At 37.6% G+C, this 18834-nt stretch overlaps 1 protein-coding gene and 1 long non-coding RNA gene across 7 annotated transcripts in view; both read left to right on the top strand.

Annotated features, from left to right (window-relative positions):
* Nucleotides 1–18834, top strand: part of TMCC1 (transmembrane and coiled-coil domain family 1) — a 218687-nt gene that overhangs the window by 148458 nt on the left and 51395 nt on the right. Inside the window, exon 1 of one of the 6 annotated variants that reach the window (XM_081801687.1) lies at nt 18513–18554. The exons of the other annotated variants lie outside the window; for them this stretch is intronic. Coding sequence (XP_081657813.1) covers nt 18528–18554 — 27 coding nt within the window. The 5' untranslated portion in view covers nt 18513–18527. Of the gene's footprint in view, nt 1–18512; nt 18555–18834 lie in introns of those variants that run through there. 6 annotated transcript variants of the gene reach the window in all.
* On the top strand, nt 114–6302 carry LOC145716825 (uncharacterized). The gene is made up of 3 exons (XR_014139737.1): nt 114–1314; nt 1427–5291; nt 5501–6302. It is a non-coding gene; the product is annotated as an uncharacterized LOC145716825 (long non-coding RNA).

Here is an 18834-nt window from a genome sequence, read left to right as displayed (position 1 = left end):
AATCTAGTTTCTACCTCTACAGATTTGTTATAGACACTTTATTTTATTTTTTTTTTATTTTTTATTTTTTTAAAGATTTTATTTATTTGAGAGAGAGCGAATGAGAGAGAGCAAGCACATGAGAGGGGGGAGGGTCAGAGGGAGAAGCAGACCCCCCGCCGAGCAGGGAGCCCGATGCGGGACTCGATCCCGGGACTCCAGGATCATGACCTGAGCCGAAGGCAGTCGCTTAACCAACTGAGCCACCCAGGCGCCCTATAGACACTTTATTTTAAATGGATTCATTCAATATGTGGTCTTTTGTGACTAGCTTCTTTCATTTAGCAGACTATTTTCAAGATTCATCTATGTTGTAGTATAGATCAGCATTTCTTATTGCCAAATAATAGTGCATTGTATGGATATATCACACTTGTTCCATTCATTAGTTGATGGAATTTGAGTTGTGCCCACTTTTTTGGTTTTATGAATAATACTGAATATCTAATGTTATAAATATCTATGTACAAGTTTTGTGTAGACATATGTCTTCATTTCTCTTGGATATATACTTAGGAGTGGAATTGCTATATCATATGATAACTCTATGTTTAATCATTTGAGGAACTCCCAGACTGTTTACCAAAGGTACTGCATCATTTTACATTCCTGTTAGCAGTCTGTGAGAGTTCTAGTTTCTCCACATTCTCACCAACTCTTGTTATTATCTCCTTTATTATAGCCATCCTAGTGGGTATGACGAGGTACCTTACTTTGGGTTTGATTTGCATTTCCCTGATGCTTATTGGCCATTTGTAAAATGTGTCTTCTTTTGAGAAATATCTATTCATGTCCTTTGTCTATTTTTAATCGGTTTTCTTTTTAATATTAAGTTGTAATAGTTCTTTATTCTGTGTACAAGTCTCTGATATGATTCACAATTTTTTTTCTCATTCTCTGGGTTGTCTTTTCACTTTCTTAATGGTGCCTTTTGAAGCACAACAGTTTCTAATTTTGACTATGTCTACTTGATACATTTTTCTTTTGTTCCTTACAATTTCAGTGTCGTATCTAAGAAATCATTGACTAAATCCAAGATCAGTAAGATTTACCCATATTTTCTTCTAAGAGTTTTATAGTTTCAGCTTTTACATTCAGATCTTTGATTCATTTTGAGTTAGTTTTTGTATATGGTGTGAGGAAGGATCCAGCTTCATTCTTTTGTGTGTTGATAGTTACTTATTCCAGTACCATTTGTTAAAAAGACTATTCTTTTCTCCATTGAGTTGTCTTGGCAAAGAAATGATTCTTAAGCACCGCTTTTGAAGGACAGATGTAAATGGCACAAATGAAAGTATTCTAATTTGGCTTCTAGGTAAATTATGTGAAGAGTGTGAGGTCAGTGTATTTAGGTCACAAAGTAGCTGACAGAAACCTTAAGTAATAGATGAGACTTCTGTCAAGAAGTTTGAATATGGAATTAGAGAGTGAAGTTATAGTGGTAGATCAAGAAATGACCTCATGGTCTTGGGGCGCCTGGCTGGCTCAGTCGGTGGAGTGTGTGACTCTTGATCTCCGGGTTCTGAGTTCAAGCCCCACACTGGGTGTAGAGATTACTTAAAAAAGAAAAAAAGGGGGCGGGGAAGAAATGACCTCATTTTCTCAACCTCTTCTGTTGAAATAAGTCATGAAATCTTCAGTTATGGATGAATGTATAGAGAAACTTTGAAAGAAGTTTAAGTTGAAAAACCTGTTGTAAATTTATAAAATAAAGAAAGTCCATATGGAGAAAATAAAAGTAGTTAAAACAGAGCATGAGAAATACAATTTATAATTTTATTTTCTCCGAATGAACACAGAAGCACAGAAGTAGAGGCAATTAATTGAATGGTAAAGTAGTGAAAAGAATGTTAGTGAAGAGTCAGAATTCCCTTGGTGCTAATCCTAACCTACATTACATATGTAACCTTGAGTAAGTCACTTAACCTTCAGAATAGTAGCTGACATTTACTGAGGCTCTACCATATTCAGAATTTTGTGTAAGCCTCAAACTTTTTTGTAACATGGAGATGATATCTAATTAATTACTTTGAAAACTTTTGTAAAGGGCCATATGCAAAGAAGGGATTATGCTTGAAATTTGGAAATTATTCAGTGTGGTAGTAGTAGCAGCTGATAGTATGTGTGTTTGTACTCAGAACAGTTCTGCAAGGTGTGCTGTATTCTTGATAAGAAGAAACTGATGTTTAGTGGTTATGAAAGTTGTACAGTTAGTAATCAGTAAGTAGAACTGTGACTCTAATCCATGATTTTTTTATACCACCTTGACTTTTGCTTAAAAGATTGTAGATCCTGGTGGGTGGAGGAAGGGAAGGGAGGAGGGTAGCACCAGTGAGATTTAAATTATTAAACATATGAAAGGTTAAGATATAATTCTAAAAGGGTGATGAATCTTGAGATGGGTGATCTGAGGCGAGGTGGAACAGAGCCATATGTTAATAAGGTCAAAGGTATATCCCATTTGATTAATCTATAAATCTCAGAAGAGCTAGATGTTATAAAGCACAGTCATATAATAGTTTATCCAGAGACAAAGGGAAGACAGAACACCAACCGGTGAAGTAATGAAGTCAAGATGGAAAGAAGAGGTAAGTACAAGAGGTCAGAATGATACTACAGCTTATAGAGTTGTGTAGACTTTGCTTTAAACCATGAGGAGGTTACTTCATAGAATTAATTCTCTATTCATACCCTTTGAAGACTCTTCTCACCCACCAATAAAATGCCTCTGGTTAATCTCCAAATGTTGTGGAACTAAGCACTCTTAAGTGCTCGTAGTTCTAAGCTTTCTCTGCCCCCTGCACACTTCTTATCTTCCCCGTGGTTGAGTTGAGAAACATTATTTGGGAATATAAGACAGACCAAAAAAGAGTACAAGAGGGCGCCTGGGTGGCTCAGTCGGTTGAGCGACTGCCTTTGGCTCAGGTCATGATCCCAGGGTCCTGGGATCGAGTCCCACATCGGGCTCCCTGCTCTGCAGGGAGCCTGCTTCTCCCTCTCCCACTCCCCATGCTTGTGTTCCCTCTCTCGCTGTGTCTCTCTCTGTCAAATAAATAAATAAAATCTTTAAAAAAAAAAAAAGTACAAGAAAAGAACGGAACAATTTTTTGTTCCTTGATTTATGCTGTGCCATTATCCTCTTGATGACAAGTACAAAGTTCAAGCTTTAGTTGTTATCCTGCTGCTACTCAATTATCAAGCAGTAGACCTGCTACTCTTTGATGGAATTGAGCTGTAGGAGATGTCATCAGCAGGCATAGGGGGAGCAAAGGACTTTGAACTCTAATTCTGATTTGCAAACTTTCGATTTCTGCATAGAAATTCATGGTGATTGGTGTCTCAGAGTATATCTGAGGTGGAAGTATGGACAGGAAAGACAACTAATACATACTGAGCCCATGCTCTCTGTGAGGGATTCTGAAGCACTTGAAGATGAAATAAAAGTATCAGATTACAGGGCGCCTGGGTGGCTCAGTTGGTTAAGCGACTGCCTTCGGCTCAGGTCATGATCCTGGAGTCCCGGGATCGAGTCCCACATCGGGCTACCTGCTCAGCGGGGGGTCTGCTTCTCCCTCTGACCCTCCTCCCTCTCATGCTCTCTCTCTCTCATTCTCTCTCTCAAATAAATAAATAAAATCTTTAAAAAAAAAAGTATCAGATTACAAAGGTCTGAGTTGTTTTCATTTATACTGCTTTGCTTCTCAGAAATGGCAGAGCTGGGATTCTGAAGAAAAGACAGTTGAGTTGAGAAACATGATTTTAGCAAAAGCTAATGCTGTGTGCTAATTTTGCCACCACATGTGCATTTAATAAATGATGGAGTAGGAAAAGAAGAAACTAAACATAGGATTGTTAAATTTAGTTTGCCCCTCTCTTATGTAGTGTTTAAGAGCAGAGAATCTGAAATTAGACTGCTTAGGTTTCCAGCATCTTTCCTCCTTTCATTATTTTATGCAGTAAAGTGATGCCAGACTTCTCACCCCTTCTGAACACAGGCTAATGAACCTATTTGGTGTGAAAGGAAACAGAATCAGGGGGAAAAAAATTCTTAGGCTGTTAGGGGCACCTGGGTGGCTCGGTCCACTAACATGGCAGGCTTCGGCTCAAGTCATGATCCTGGGGTCCTGGGATCAAGCCCCACGTTGGGCTCCCTGCTAAGTGAGGAGCCTGCTTCTCCCTCTCCCTCTGCCCGCCCCCCACTCCTGCTCTCTCTCTCTTTCAAATAAATAAATAAAATCTTAAAAAAAATTCTTAGGTTGCTAATACATGGAGGTTATAAACTTATTGCCAGACCGCTCACCGCTGAGCTCAGCCTTGTAGTGTATGATGACCAAGTTCTGTCAAAAACTCAGATTAGATCCTTGATATTTGGCAACAGTATGCTAAGGGAGATGCCACATATGTCCCTTAGACTATCCTAGCCTTCTTCCAATATCAGGTGAGATTACTAGGAAGCCTGCAGGCCTGAACTTGTAGAAACTCACTCACTGAACTGTGATTTTACACTTGATCTTAGCCAAAAGGTTGAGAAGCGATGAACTATGATTTTATAATAAGCCCTTGATTTTTGTTACAGATGGATATCAGAATCATATACAAAGAATGCTTTTCCATTTTTTGTAGAAATCATTGTTAAAGATTTTGTTAGTTTTTCTTATATAAAAGAAATTTAATTTCTCCTCCAATTAAGTACACTGATCATTTCTTAAGCACTTTTACAATAGCTAATGAAAAAGTACAGTGTATTTTCATTTTTGCTGTGGTTGCCAGAAAATTCAGAAGTATTCAATTGTAGTAACTAGCCTTAGTTTATGTTTCTAATTCATTTATTTGTCTCCCTGTCCTCTAATATATTTGTTGTTCTTTAATTATAATTTTTATTGAGCTTATAAAAAATACATAAATTTTACAAGTCATCTCAAATTTTTTTTTGGAAGTAAGATTTTGAACTAGTTGGTATTGCAACAGAATGGTACAATAATATATGGAGATCTACTCCAGGCCTCAGTATTCTTATTTAATGGAGAACCTGAGCAGGGATGTACCTTTTGAAAACCAAGGAACCAAACGTGAAAATTAAAAATTCTTTCTTTTGAAAAAGAAGTATAGTTATGGAGTTGGATTGGTTTTTTTGTTTTCCTGCCCTAAGACATGAATCCTCGACCAATGGTTTCCAGGCTATGGGCTTAGAACCTTGGTGACTGTGGAACTGTTGTGAGTAGTCCAAATGTCTGGTGTGTATTTTTCAGAAAGTGTTATTTTTTTTTTTTTTTAAAGATTTTATTTATTTATTTGAGAGAGAGAGAATGAGAGAGCACATGAGAGGGGGAGGGTCAGAGGGCAAAGCAGACTCCCTGCTGAGCAGGGAGCCCGATGCGGGACTCGATCCCGGGACTCCAGGATCATGACCTGAGCCGAAGGCAGTCGCTTAACCAACTGAGCCACCCAGGCGCCCAGAAAGTGTTATTAAAACTATAATTTCTGAGGGGCCTGAGTGGCGCAGTTGGTTAAGCGTCACACTCTTGGTTTCGGCTCAGGTCTTGATCTCAGGGTCATGGATCGAGCCGTGCATTGGGCCCTGTAGTCAGCATGGAGTCTGCTTAAGACTCTCTCTCCCTCTGTCCCTCCCCCCCTGCACTTTCTCTCTCTCTCTTTAAAATAAATAAATAGGGGCGCCTGGGTGGCTCAGTCATTAAGCGTCTGCCTTCAGCTCAGGTCATGGTCCCAGGGTCCTGGGATTGAGCCCCACATTGGGCTCCCTGCTTGGCAGGAAGCCTGCTTCTCCCTCTCCCACACCCCCTGCTTGTGTTCCCTCTCTCACTGTGTCTCTGTCAAATAAATAAAATCTTTAAAAGAATAAAAATAAATAAATAAAATCTTTAAAAGAAAAAAACTATAATTTCTGTCATTTGGATAGATGTACATTTTTTTTTTAATTCTTAGAAGTGATATTTTTTAAAATTCCAGTATAATTAATGTATAGTGTTATATTAGTTTCAGGTATACAATATAGTGAGTCAACAGTTCTATATATTACTCAGTGCTCATCACAGTAAGTGTACTCTTAATCCCTTTATCTCTTTCACCCATCCCCCCAACTAGCCTCCCCTCTGATAACCACCAGTCTGTTCTCAAAGTTTGTCTGTTTTTTTTTGTTGTCTCTTTTTTCTTCATTTGTTTTGTTTTTTAATTTTTTAATTTTTTATTTTATTTTTTCTTAAAGATTTTTATTTATTCATTTGACAGAGACAGAGACAGCGAGAGTGAGAGAGGGAGAAGCAGGCTTCCCGCTGAGCAGGGAGCCCAATGTGGGACTCGATCCCAGGACCCTGGGATCATGACCCGAGCCGAAGGCAGCTGCTTAACAACCTAGCCACCCAGGCGCCCCTTGTTTTGTTTTTTAAATTTTATATATGAGTGAAATCATATTTGTCTTTCTCTGACTGACTTATTTCACTTAGGAAGTTTGTATATATTTTATTTTTTTATTTTTTTAAAGATTTTATTTATTTGAGACAGAGAGAATGAGAGACAGAGAGCATGAGAGGGAGGAGGGTCAGAGGGAGAAGCAGACTCCCTGCCGAGCAGGGAGCCCGATGCGGGACTCGATCCTGGGACTCCAGGATCATGACCTGAGCCGAAGGCAGTCGCTTAACCAACTGAGCCACCCAGGTGCCCCATATTTTAATCTTTTAATATCACTAGATATTGGATGATATTAGGAAATGGAGGTAAATTTAGTAGGCATGATAATGGTATTGTAGTTATTTAGGCAAATGGCCTTAAATTTTGTATAGAGATGCTGAAGTATTTTGGTGTGGAGTATCATATGTAATTTATTTTAAGTGGTTTAGCTGTGTGTGTGTGTGTAAAGACAAAGCAAATATGGTAGAAAGTTAACAGCTGTTGAATCTAGGTGGTGGATATATGGCTGTTCATTATAACATTCTATTTTTCTGTATATTTAAAATTTTTTGTAACTGAAAGTAAAAGAAAGGCTGCTCAGACTCCAAAAGAATGGTTATCATGTAGAGAATAAACTGATGGTTACTGGAGGAGAGGTGGGTGAGGAGATGGGTTAAGCAGGTCATGGGCATTAAGGAGGGCATTTGTTGTGATGATCACTGGGTGTTATATGTAAGTGATAAATCACTAAAGTCTACACCTGAAACTAATATTGCACTGTATGTTAACTAGCTAGAATTTAAATAAAAACTTGGAAGAAAAAAAACAACATATGACAAAAGCCATTTGTTTCACTCCTAGGACAAAACAAAACAAAAAACCCAAAAGAATGGTTATCAGTACTTGGGCCAACCTTTGTTTTTTAAAGGAGGAAAATTTTTATCACAGTGATTCAACTGCCTAGACTTAGTTTTGCCCAACATTATACTACTAGCATAGAGGGATATGTAACTAAAATGTGACAGCTGTGTGCTAAAATAACTGCTGCAGTCTTTTCTATCCTGAATGACTACAGCATAGCATTCTGGTAGGGGTTATAGACATATCCTGCCAGTTATATCTATAACTGCAGAGGAGTCCTTAGAATAGATAGTTTGGTATTTGTGCTAGGAGCTACCAGGTGAACACAGTGATTCTGAAGCATGTTACTTGCCCGCGCTTCCTTGTAAGACATCTGCAGCCTCAGCCTAGATGACCTGGCAGATTTCTGGATCATTTATATGGTTAGAAAGACACATTCCCTACTCCCTTCCCTATTGAGTCATATTAGAGCTAGCAGAAGAGGGTATAGAGTGAGTAAAACTCCTATTGCTGCTCTGGCTGTAGTATACAACTTTTGAATTCTACACGCAAGAGCAAGTCTTTGGCCCTACTCAGTCTATGTTACCATTGCCAGAGGTTCCAAAAGCACCCTCAGGTAGTAGACAGGCTTCTACCAGTTCCCATCTTTGAGTAGAATCACTACCAAACTACAACATGTGCCAAATAACCTGCTATATTGTATTGTAGCAGATGATGGCTAGGGAAAGCAAAGAGAGCATAGACAGCTCAGCTCTCCTTAGAATCTTGATTGATGAGATCCTTACTTAAGATGTAACAGAAGCTAGCCTGGTCATTAGGTTTCTTACACATGTTCACATCTGATTGCTCTCATTTGTATAGTTTTGAAATGTACCTAATCCTTCACAGCCCCTGGTGTTCTTAGCCGTTTTTTTGTTATTTGTTTTAAAGAGAGAGGTGTGTGTGCATGCTCATGCAGGTGGGAGGTATTGGGAGGGTTGCAGAGGAAGAGGGAGGAAGGAGAGAGAATCTTAAGCAGGCTCCAGGCCCAGCTCAGAGCCTGACATGGGGCTTGATCTCACAACCCTGAGACCATGACCTGAGCTGAAATCAAGAGTCAGATGTTTAACCACCTGAGCCACACAGGTTGCCCCTCTCTTAGCCTTCTTAAACAGTTTTTATTGTATGTGTGTGTATTTGGCTAATGTATTGTCAGAATATTATTTTTTCGGGACGCCTGGGTGGCTCAGTTGGTTAAGTGTCTGCCTTTGGCTCAGGTCATGATCCCAGGGTCCTGGGATCAAGGCCCACATTGGGCTCCCTGCTCAGCGGGGAGCCTTCTTCTCCCTCTGCCCGCTGTTCCCCCTGCTTGTGCTTGCTCTCTCGCTCTCTCTCTCTGACAAATAAATAAAATCTTTTTAAAAAAAATACTCTTTTTCACTAAACACTTGAGTGTTCGTGTAACTGGTTACACAGTAATGTAACTGGTATATATGTTCTCATAATTTTTTTCTTTTTTGCATGTCATAAATATTTCAAACAAACAGAAATAAAGAGAATAACATAATAAATACCCAAGGACCATTACCAGGCTTTTTCAAACTTCTGATTTTGCTGTATTTGCTTCAGATAAAGTTTAATTTGTGTGTACCACTCCTCAATCCATTCCCCCTTCTTTGAACATAACTACTGTTCTGAATTTAGTATTATTCATGAACATATGTTTATGTAATTTTATTGCATATACATGTATTTATACACAGGATTCTGTAACTTCTTTTTTCACTCAGTGTCATCCTTTTGAAATTTACTCACATATTGATATATACAGTTTTGTTCTGTTTTAATTGTTATACAGTATTTTTTTTGGGTGAATATACCACAATTTAGATTGATTCTCCTGTTAATAGATATAAAGGGTGTTTCCGTTATTTCGTTGTTTCATGAACAAGTGCTGCAATGAATATTCTTCAAAATGTCTCTCTGCACACATGTACAAGAGGGTTTCTCTAGTATGTATACCTAGAAATGGAATGATTGGGTTGTGCAGTATATTCATGTTTAACTAGACATGGCCAAATTGCTACCCAGCTGACTGTACCAATTTAAACTCCCATCAACAGTGTCTGAAAGTTCCCATTGCCCCACATCTTTACAGACTCTTGAAATTTTTGCCTGTGTGTGGGTATGAAATGGTATCTATACAGCTAGCTAGTGTCTTCCTGGTAATTTGCTTATGTTGGGCAAAGCTTATGAAAAGACAGTGGAGCTGATTGACATCCCAGATTTTTCCCTCAGGAAATATCATTGCTTGATTATGTAGTTCAGTAGGCTATTCTGAATGAAATGCTCCTTGCTGGTAAAATACGTTTGTTTTTAAGAGTTTAAAGAACTTTTTAGGAATTCTATACAAGAATAACTTTGAGGAAAAGAATTTCTCATAGGTGTTTTCACTTTCCAAATTTATCCTTGTCATTCCAGTTTCCTCCCATGATTCTCTTAGTTCTTCTGACTGATGATCAGCAAGGGCATGAAAGAATGAGATGTCAGGTCCTTTATTGACAAATTACATCTGACAGCAGAATAAATACACTTCTAAGTAACAAGTGTTCACAGTTTTTCATTGCTATCATTTTGATTACTCCAATAATGAAACTGAATCTATTTCTTAGGAACCAAATTAAGAAAGCCTAGAATATTCCACTACTGAATTGGTAGCAGCTATCTGATAATTATCTTGTGACTTTCTTGAGAAAATGTGTAAAGAATGTGTTATTTCATGTGCATTGCACTTAAATGATTGGTTCTTGAGTTGGATTGTGTATCAATTATCTGTTGCTATGTAACAAACCCTCTCAAAACTTAGTAGCTTAAGATTCTGATTCTGAATAAGATGGAGCAGGTACACTTCACCCATTTTCTCCCACTGAATGCGGTTTTGAAAATGTGGCATAGAGCAGCTATTTGAGAATTCTGAAAGGTAAATTGTAATAGGCAGACTAGGAAAGAAAAGCAGATCTTGGAGTACTATAGAACTAAGGTTGAACTCAGATTTCTCCCATTCTGGTATCCTCAGGCCTGAATCCAGCACAGCCTAAAACACAGAAGTGGGCATCAATGTTAACAGAGAGAACTCCAAGAGAAACCATCAGTTCAGGTGCAGGGAATAAGAAAGTGATATTCTAATGCTCAGAGAAAGTACAGAAATCTTTTGTCCTTTTTTTGTTTTCTCTCTTCTCTTGTGCCATGAACCTCAAGAAATTCTGTGGTGGCAGCAGATTGGGGTCTGACAGGAGCCTAAAGCCCTGGGGGCAGGGAACCTTTCTCTCTGATCAGTGGAGCCTTAGTGCCAAAAAGGTAGAATGTCCCCATTTCCTCTTTTTTCTCTCTCCTTCAGTTGCTTGGCTCCAGACACAGGCATTGTGGAAGTTGCGTGACAGTGAAGTAAATAAAGCCCAAGCTTTCTGGCTATATGTGACAGGAAAGGGGAACCCTCATGAACCAGAAAATACTGGGGAGATTTTGAAAGGGAGAAGCTAGAAAAATAAACTCTTTAATAAAATTTTATTATGAACTTCTGGGCTTAATCATGTACATGTAGAAATTCAACCCCAAACAACATATGTGCTCTCTGAAAAATGAAGTATGGGTTAGACCACTGCTTAGGTACCAGATTGGCAACGTGGTGGTACACATATGGGACAGATCCAAATAGCACTGCAAAGACTTTAAAAACTTAACTGAATTGAAACCACAATCCACAGAAGGCTGGTCAGAAACTATGGCCTGATGAAAACTGGGTTGATTGCCTACTAAAAGAAAAATATCAGTATTCTCCATAGAATTTTAAGATGACCTAGATAGAATCTTATAATAATATCCAAACAGTCTAGGATACAATAAAAAATTGCTTGGCATTTGAAAAAAATAGGAAAATCAATTCACATGGAAAAAGTCAAAAGAGGCCAATGCCAAAAAGACAGACATAGTGCTGACAAAAACTGTAAAGCAGCAATTCTTAAAATGTTCCAGCAAGTAAGGGCAAACATTCTTGAAATGAATAGAAAGAAAGTCTCAACAAAGAAATAAAAGATGTGTAAAGGATCAAATGGGCATTTTAGAACTGAAAAATACAGTAAATGAAAAAAAAAATCCCTGGATGGGATCAACAGCAAAATCAAAATGACAGAGAAAAGAGTCAGTAAACATGAAAATAGATAAGTAGAAATTATCCAGTGGGTTGGGGGAGTATTGAGAATAAAAGTGAAGAGAAACTTAGGGACTTGTGGGACAATGACAGAGGTCTAACGTTCATGTCATCAGAGTTCCAACAGGAGAGGTGAAGGAGTGGTACAGAAAATTTATTTGAAGAAATAATGCTTAGAAACTTCCCAAATTTGGCAAATGACGTAAACCTATAGATTCAAGATTCAAACCTATAGATTCAGGAAATCCTAAAAAGGATAAAGACAAACCCATCCCCGAACACATAATAACTAAAACTAACATGGTACCAAAACTAAAGACAAGAGAAGATCTTGAAAGCAGAGAAAAATCATGTCGTACTTATAGGGAAACAACTATTCAGATACTACATATTTCTCATCAGAAATCTTGGATGACAGAAAGAAGTAGAATTACATTTTAAAGTGCTGGTGGCAGGGGTATCAACTTAGGGTTTTATGTCTAGCAAAGTATCCCTCAGGGATGAGGGGAAAAATAAGGACATTCTCAAAGGAAGGAAAACTAAAAGAATTTGCAGCTGCTAGATCCTGCTGTAAAAGAATTGCTAAAGAAAGTTCTTAAGACAGAAGGAAATTTGGGGGCGCCTGGGTGGCTCAGATGGTTAAGCGTCTGCCTTCGGCTCAGGTCATGATCCCAGGGTCCTGGGATCAAGTCCTGCGTCGGGCTCCCTGCTAGGCGGGGAGCCTGCTTCTCCCTCTGTCTCTCTCTCTCTCTTTCTCTCTCTGACTCTCATGAATAAATAAATAAAACATTAAAAAAAAAAGAAGAAAATTTGGAACTTCAAGAATGAAGGAAGAGCAACAGAAATGGTTAATATCTCAGTAATATTTATACTTGAATTCTTCAATTAACAGTAGAAAGCAAAGAATTATAACATCAATAACAGGATTTTCAATATATATAAATATATAATATATATGAAGAGAGAGGGTAAAAGAATCTAAAATGGTAATAATGATAAGGTTTGTACTTTCACTTGAAGTGGTAAAATACCGATTTTAAGTAGTCTGTGAAAAGTTACACATGTATATTGTGATCCTTAGAGCAACCACAAAAAAACAAAACCTGACCCCCCAAATTGTAGTAAAAAACACAGTAGATTAAAATGAAATACTAAGAACTGTTCACATAAACCAGAAGAGGGCAGGAAGGGAGAAAAAAAGTGGAATGAAAAACAGGACAGACAGAAAGCAATAAAATTAGAGACCTGAATTCAAACATATTGGTAATTTACATTAAATGTAAATGATGTAAACATGCCAAGTAAATGACAGTTTATCAGAGTGGATTTTTTAAAAAGATTTATTTATTTTAGAAAGAGAGTTTGAGCAGGGAGAGGGGCAGAGGGGGAGGGAGAGAGAGAAAATCTCAAGCAGATTACGTGCTGAGTGTGGAGCCAGAAGGCAGGGCTCAATCCCACAACCCTGAGTCATGACCTGAGCCAAAACCAAGAGGTGACAGCTCAACCAGCTGAGCCACCCAGGTGCCCCCAGAGTGGATTTAGGAAAAAAACAAAACAAAAAAACTCTGATAATCTCCTGCTTATTAAAAAAATTCACTTCAAATATAATGATGTACATAAGTTACAAGAAAAAGGATAGGGGTGCCTGGGTGGTTGGTTAAGTGGCTGCCTTCGGCTTGGGTCATGATCCCAGGGTTCTGGGATCAAGCCCCTCCCATCAGGCTCCCTGCTCAGCGCGGAGCCTGCTTCTCCCTCTCCCACTCCCCCTACTTGTGTTCCTTCTCTTGCTCGCCCTCTCTGTCAAATAAATAAAGTCTTTAAAAAAGAAAAGAAAAAGGACAGAAAAAGGTATACTTTGGGCACTTGGATGGCTCAGTCAGTTGAGCAGCTGACTCTTGGTTTCAGCTGGGGTCGTGATCTCCGAGTCCTGGGATGAGCCCTGCATTGGGCTCCACACTCAGACAGGAAGTCTACTTGTGGATTCTCTCTCTCTCTCCCGCTCTCCCCCTTCCCCTCCCCCTGCTCCTGCACTTGCTCGCTCACTCTCTCTGTCTCTTCTCTTTTTGTCTCTAAAATAAATACATCTTTTTTTTAATAAAGATTTTATTTATTTATTTGATAAAGATAGAGGGAGAGCACAAGCAGGGGGAGCAGCAGGCAGAGGGAGAGGGAGAAGCAGGCTCCCTGCTGAGGAAGGAGCCCGACGTGGGGCTTGATCCCAGGATCCTGGGATCATGACCCAAGCTGAAGGCAGCCGCTTAACCGACTGAGCCCCCCAGGCGCCCCTAAAATAAATAAATCTTAAAAAAAAAAAAAAACTTGAGTGTAAACTTCAAAGCAAGGAAAATTACTAGAAATAAAGATAATACCTAAGGATAAAAAATAGTTCACCAAGAAAACATAACAGCCCTAAAACTGTATATGTACATATTGGAAGAAAAAAATGGATAGAACTGAAAAGGGAGATAAATCCACAATTACAGTTAGAGCCTTCAGCACTCCTCTCTAGGTGATCTATAGAACCTAGTAGGCAGAAAATCAGCAAGGATAAAGAAGAACTAGGCATGCCTGGGTGGCTCAGTCATTAAGCATCTGCCTTCAGCTCAGGTCATGATCTCAGGGTCCTGGGATTGAGCCCTGCATCAGGCTCCCTGCTCAGCAGGGGGAGTCTGGTTCTTTGCCGCCCCTTCCCCCTGCTCGCTCTCTCTTCCTCTGTCTCTCAAATAAATAAATAAAATCTAAAAAAAAAAAAAGAACTAAGTAGCACCTTCCACCAACTGTATCTGTTGATGTGTCTAGAACACTTTAAACAATAGCAGAATACATATTTTTTCAAGTGCCCAGATACCAATCAAAATAGACCCTATTGTGTATGATAAAACTAACCTGAAATAAATTTAAAAGAATTGAAATAAGGTATGTTCTCTGACCATAGGAGAATTAGACTAGGAAACAATAACATAAAGATAACAGGAAAATATCTAAACATTTAGATATGAAACAACGTACTTCTAAATCATCCATGGGTCAAAGAGAAAGTCTCAAAGGAAATTGGAAAATATTTTGAGCTGAGAGAAAATGAAAACATAAAAAATACATCACAAAAATTTGGGGGAGGGGTGCCTGGGTGGCACAGTTGGTTAAGTGTCTTACTCTTGGTTTAGGCTCAGGTTGTGATCTCAGGGGTGTGAGAACGAACCCTGCATCAGATTTGTACTGAACACAGAGTCTGCTTGAGTTTTTTCTCTCCCTCTCCCCTTTCCCACTGCATGCATGTGCTCTCTCTCCCTCTCTCTAAAATAAATAAATAAATAAATCTTTTTAAAAAAAATGGGTGGATGCAGCTAATGTAGTAGAGGGTAATTTATAACATTAAATGCTTCTATAAGAAAAAAGGTATCAAATCAACAATCTAAGCACCAACCTTAACAAACTAGAAGACGTGTAAAAATAATAAACCCAAAGCAAGCAGAAGGAAGGAGATAATAAAAATAAGAGCAGAAACCAGTGAAATTTAAAACAAACAGTAGAGCAAAACAGTGAAAACAAAAGCTGGTTCGTAGAAAAGATTAAAATTGATAAATCTCTGGGTGCCTGGGTGACTCACTCAGTTAAGCATCTGCCTTTGGCTCAGGTCGCAATCTGCATGGGGCGGGGGGGGGGTCCCTGCTCATCAGGGAGCCTGCTTCTCCCTCTCTCCCCTGCTCGTGCACTCTCTCTCTCAAATAAAATCTTTAAAAAAATAAAAATTAAATAAAATTGATAAATCTCTAGCAAGATGATGATGGCAGACATGAAGTACTGATGTGCAGAATGAAAGAGAGAGAGATATCACTATAAACCCACAGACATCAAAAAGATTATAAGGACCACTATAAACAACTCTAAATACATAAATCAGCAACTTAATGGAGGAGACCAAATTCTCAAACAGTGAACTACCAAAACTCACCTAAGTTGAAAAGATAGCCTGAGTAGTTCTATAGCTATTAAAGAAATGAAATTTGTAGTTCAAAACATTCTGAAAAAGAAATCACATAGAGTCACTGGCAAATTCTACCACACATTTACAGAAATATACCAACTCTGTGTGATTTCTTACAGAAAATAAAAGGGAAAGGGACTCCATTTTAGGAGGCCAGCATTACTCTGATATCAAAACCAGACAAAAGCTGTACAAGAAAACAAAACAGACCAATATCTCTCATAAACACAGATGTACTAACAAATTGAACATGGCAGTGTATATAAAGAATAATATATCATGACCCAATATAGTTTATATCAGGAATGCAATACTAGTTTAGTATTTGAAAATCAAATGATATAATTCACAATATTGACAACCCAAATAAAACCATGTATCAGTTGATACAGGAAAAATATTTGACAAAACATAATAACCATTCATTATTTAAAACTCTCAACAAACTAGGAGTAGAAGGAAATTTCTTCAACTGATAAAAGGCATCTAACAAAAAAAATTTTAAACTGCAACAACATCATACTTATTGGTGTAAGCCTGAATCTTTTCATTTTAAGATTGGGAAGAAGGCAGGGATGTGCTCTCTTACCACTCCTATTTAACATTGTACTTGAAGTGCTAGCCAATACAATAAGGCAAGAAAAAGAAATAAAAGGCATAGATGGAGAAGGAAGAAATAAAACTGCCTCTACTCACAGCTACATGACTGCCTATATAGAAAATCCCAAGAAATCCAGAAAAAACTCCTAGAACTAATAAATGAGTTTAGCAAGATCTAAAGATAACAGTGCCAACCCACACAAAACAGTTGAGCTTTTATATACTTGCAATGAACAATTGGGGGGAAGGATTTACTATTTATAAAGGCAGCAAGAGAAAAATAGTTAAGTATAAGAATAAAAATCATATTGAAGGATCTATATGCTGAAATTGTAAAACACTAATGAAAGAAATTAAAGATATAAAAAAATACAGAGATATATTCAGGGATTGGAAGACTTAGCATTCTAAAAATGTCATTTCTCTCCAGTAGTTTTATAGATTTATACAATTCCAGTAAAAAATCTTAGCAAGATTTTTTTTTTGTAATTATAGACAAGCTTATTCTCAAATTTATATGGAAAGACAGAGGGACTAGAATAGCCAAACCAATTTTGGAAAAGAAGGATAAAGCTGAGTGAATTATCCGACCCAGTTTCAAGACTTATCATAGGGTGCCTGGGTGGCTCAGATGGTTAAGCGTCTGCCTGCAGCTCAGGTCATGATCCCAGAGTCCTGGGATCGAGTCCCGCATCGGGCTCCCTGCTTAGCGGGGAGCCTGCCTCTCTCTCTCTCTGTCTCTCATGAATAAATAAATAAAAATCTTTAAAAAAAAAAAAAGACTTATCATAAAGCTACAGTAATCAAGATGGTATCATATTGGCAAAAGGATAGATATATAGATTGCTAGGACAGAATAGGAAGTCCAAAAATAGAACCACATAAATATCTCCAATTCATTTTTCATTAAAATGCAAAGATAATTCAATGGAAAATGGATAATGTTTTAAAAAAAAGATTTTGGACAAATTTGACATCCATATGCAAAAATATGAACCTCTACATATATCTCACACTTGATACAAAAATTAACACAAAATAGTTCAGAAATCTATATGTAAAACATAAAACCTTCAGAGGAATACATAGAAAATCTTTGACCTGGGATGAAGCAAAATGTTTTTAGGTATGACATCTTAAGCACAATTCATAACATTAAAAAAATGATAAAAAGGAATTCATCAAAATTAAAAAAAAATTTTTTTTTGATGATGAAAAACACTATTAAGAGAATGAGAAGGCATGCTACAGCCTGGGAGAAGATTTTGCAGATCAGTTATCTGACAAAGGCCATATATTCAGAGTATATTTTTAAAACTGTCAAAACTGACCAGGAAAGAAACAACCCATTTGAAAAATGATTGAATTTGAATGTCTTAAATAGTCTGTTTACCGAAGAGGATGTACGGTGGTAAATAAATAAATGAAAAATATTTAGCATTATTAACCATTAGGGAAATGCAAATTAAAACCAGGATGAGATACTACTAGTCTAATGGCACAAATGAAAACTGACCATTTCAGATACTGACAAGGATGCAGACAACAACCCTAATGCATTGTTTATAGGAAAGGAAAATGGTACAACTATTCTAGAAAACAGTTTGGTGATTTTCTTTTTAAGTTAAATGTACACTTAACATGTGACCCAACAAATCCATTCCCAGGTTTTTAACCTATAGAAATAAAAACTTATATTTCCACAAAATTCTTCGTACCATTGTTTAGAGCAGCTCTATTCATAATTGCCAAGAAGTAGAAACCATCCAAATGTCCTTCAGCAAGTGAATGGATAAACTGTGGTATATCCATATAGTGCACTACTATTCAACATAAAAAGAAATGAATCATTGATACATACAATATCCTGGATGCATGAGTCTCAGAGACATTGTGCTAAGTAAAAGAAATCATCTCAAAAGTTATATGATTCTGTTTATGTCACATTCTCAAAAAAGACAAAATCATGGTGAAAAGAATGGATTATGCATTAGTGGTGGGGTTAGGTGTGACTACACAAGCGAGTGAGTGATTTATTTATTTATTTATGGTATATAATTGACATACTGTATTAGTTTCAGGTGTACAGCATATTGATTCAACTATTCTTTACTCATTGCTCACTGTGATAAGTGCAGTCACCATTTGTTACTCTACAATTATTACAGTATCATTGACTAATTTCCTATGCTGTACTTTTCATCTCCATGACTTGTTTATTTTATAACTGGAAGTTTGTACTCCTTAATCTGTTTCACCCTTCCCCCCACTACCTCTCCTCTGGCAACCGCCCGTTTGTTCTCTAAGAGAGAACTCTTTAAGAGTGTGTTCATTTTTTTTTTTATTTGTTCATTTTGTTTTTTACATTCCACATGTAAGTGAAATCATATGATATTTGTCTTTGATTTATTTCACTTAGCAAAATTCCCTCTAGGTCCATCCTTGTTGCAGATGGCAAGATTTTGTTCTTTTTTTATGGTAAGTATTCCACTGTATTTATGTACCATATCTTCTTTTTTTTGTTTTGTTTTGTTTTTTGGTTTTTTTTTTTTGTTTTTTGGTTTTTTTTTTTTTATTCTTATGTTAATCCCCATACATTACATCATTAGTTCTAGATGAAGTGTTCCATGATTCATTGTTTGTGCATAACACCCAGTGCTCCATGCAGAACGTGCCCTCCTCAATACCCACCACCAGGCCAACCCATCCTCCCACCCCCCTCCCCTCTAGAACCCCCAGCCTGTTTTTCAGAGTCCAT

The sequence above is a fragment of the Leptonychotes weddellii genome, chromosome 1 (genome assembly GCF_054177405.1).
Source record: "Leptonychotes weddellii isolate Sample4059 chromosome 1, ASM5417740v2, whole genome shotgun sequence".
Taxonomy (NCBI): Eukaryota; Metazoa; Chordata; class Mammalia; order Carnivora; family Phocidae; genus Leptonychotes; species Leptonychotes weddellii.
The sequence above is the reverse complement of the archived record's forward strand: the minus strand, read 5'-3'. Positions and strand labels throughout refer to the sequence as shown.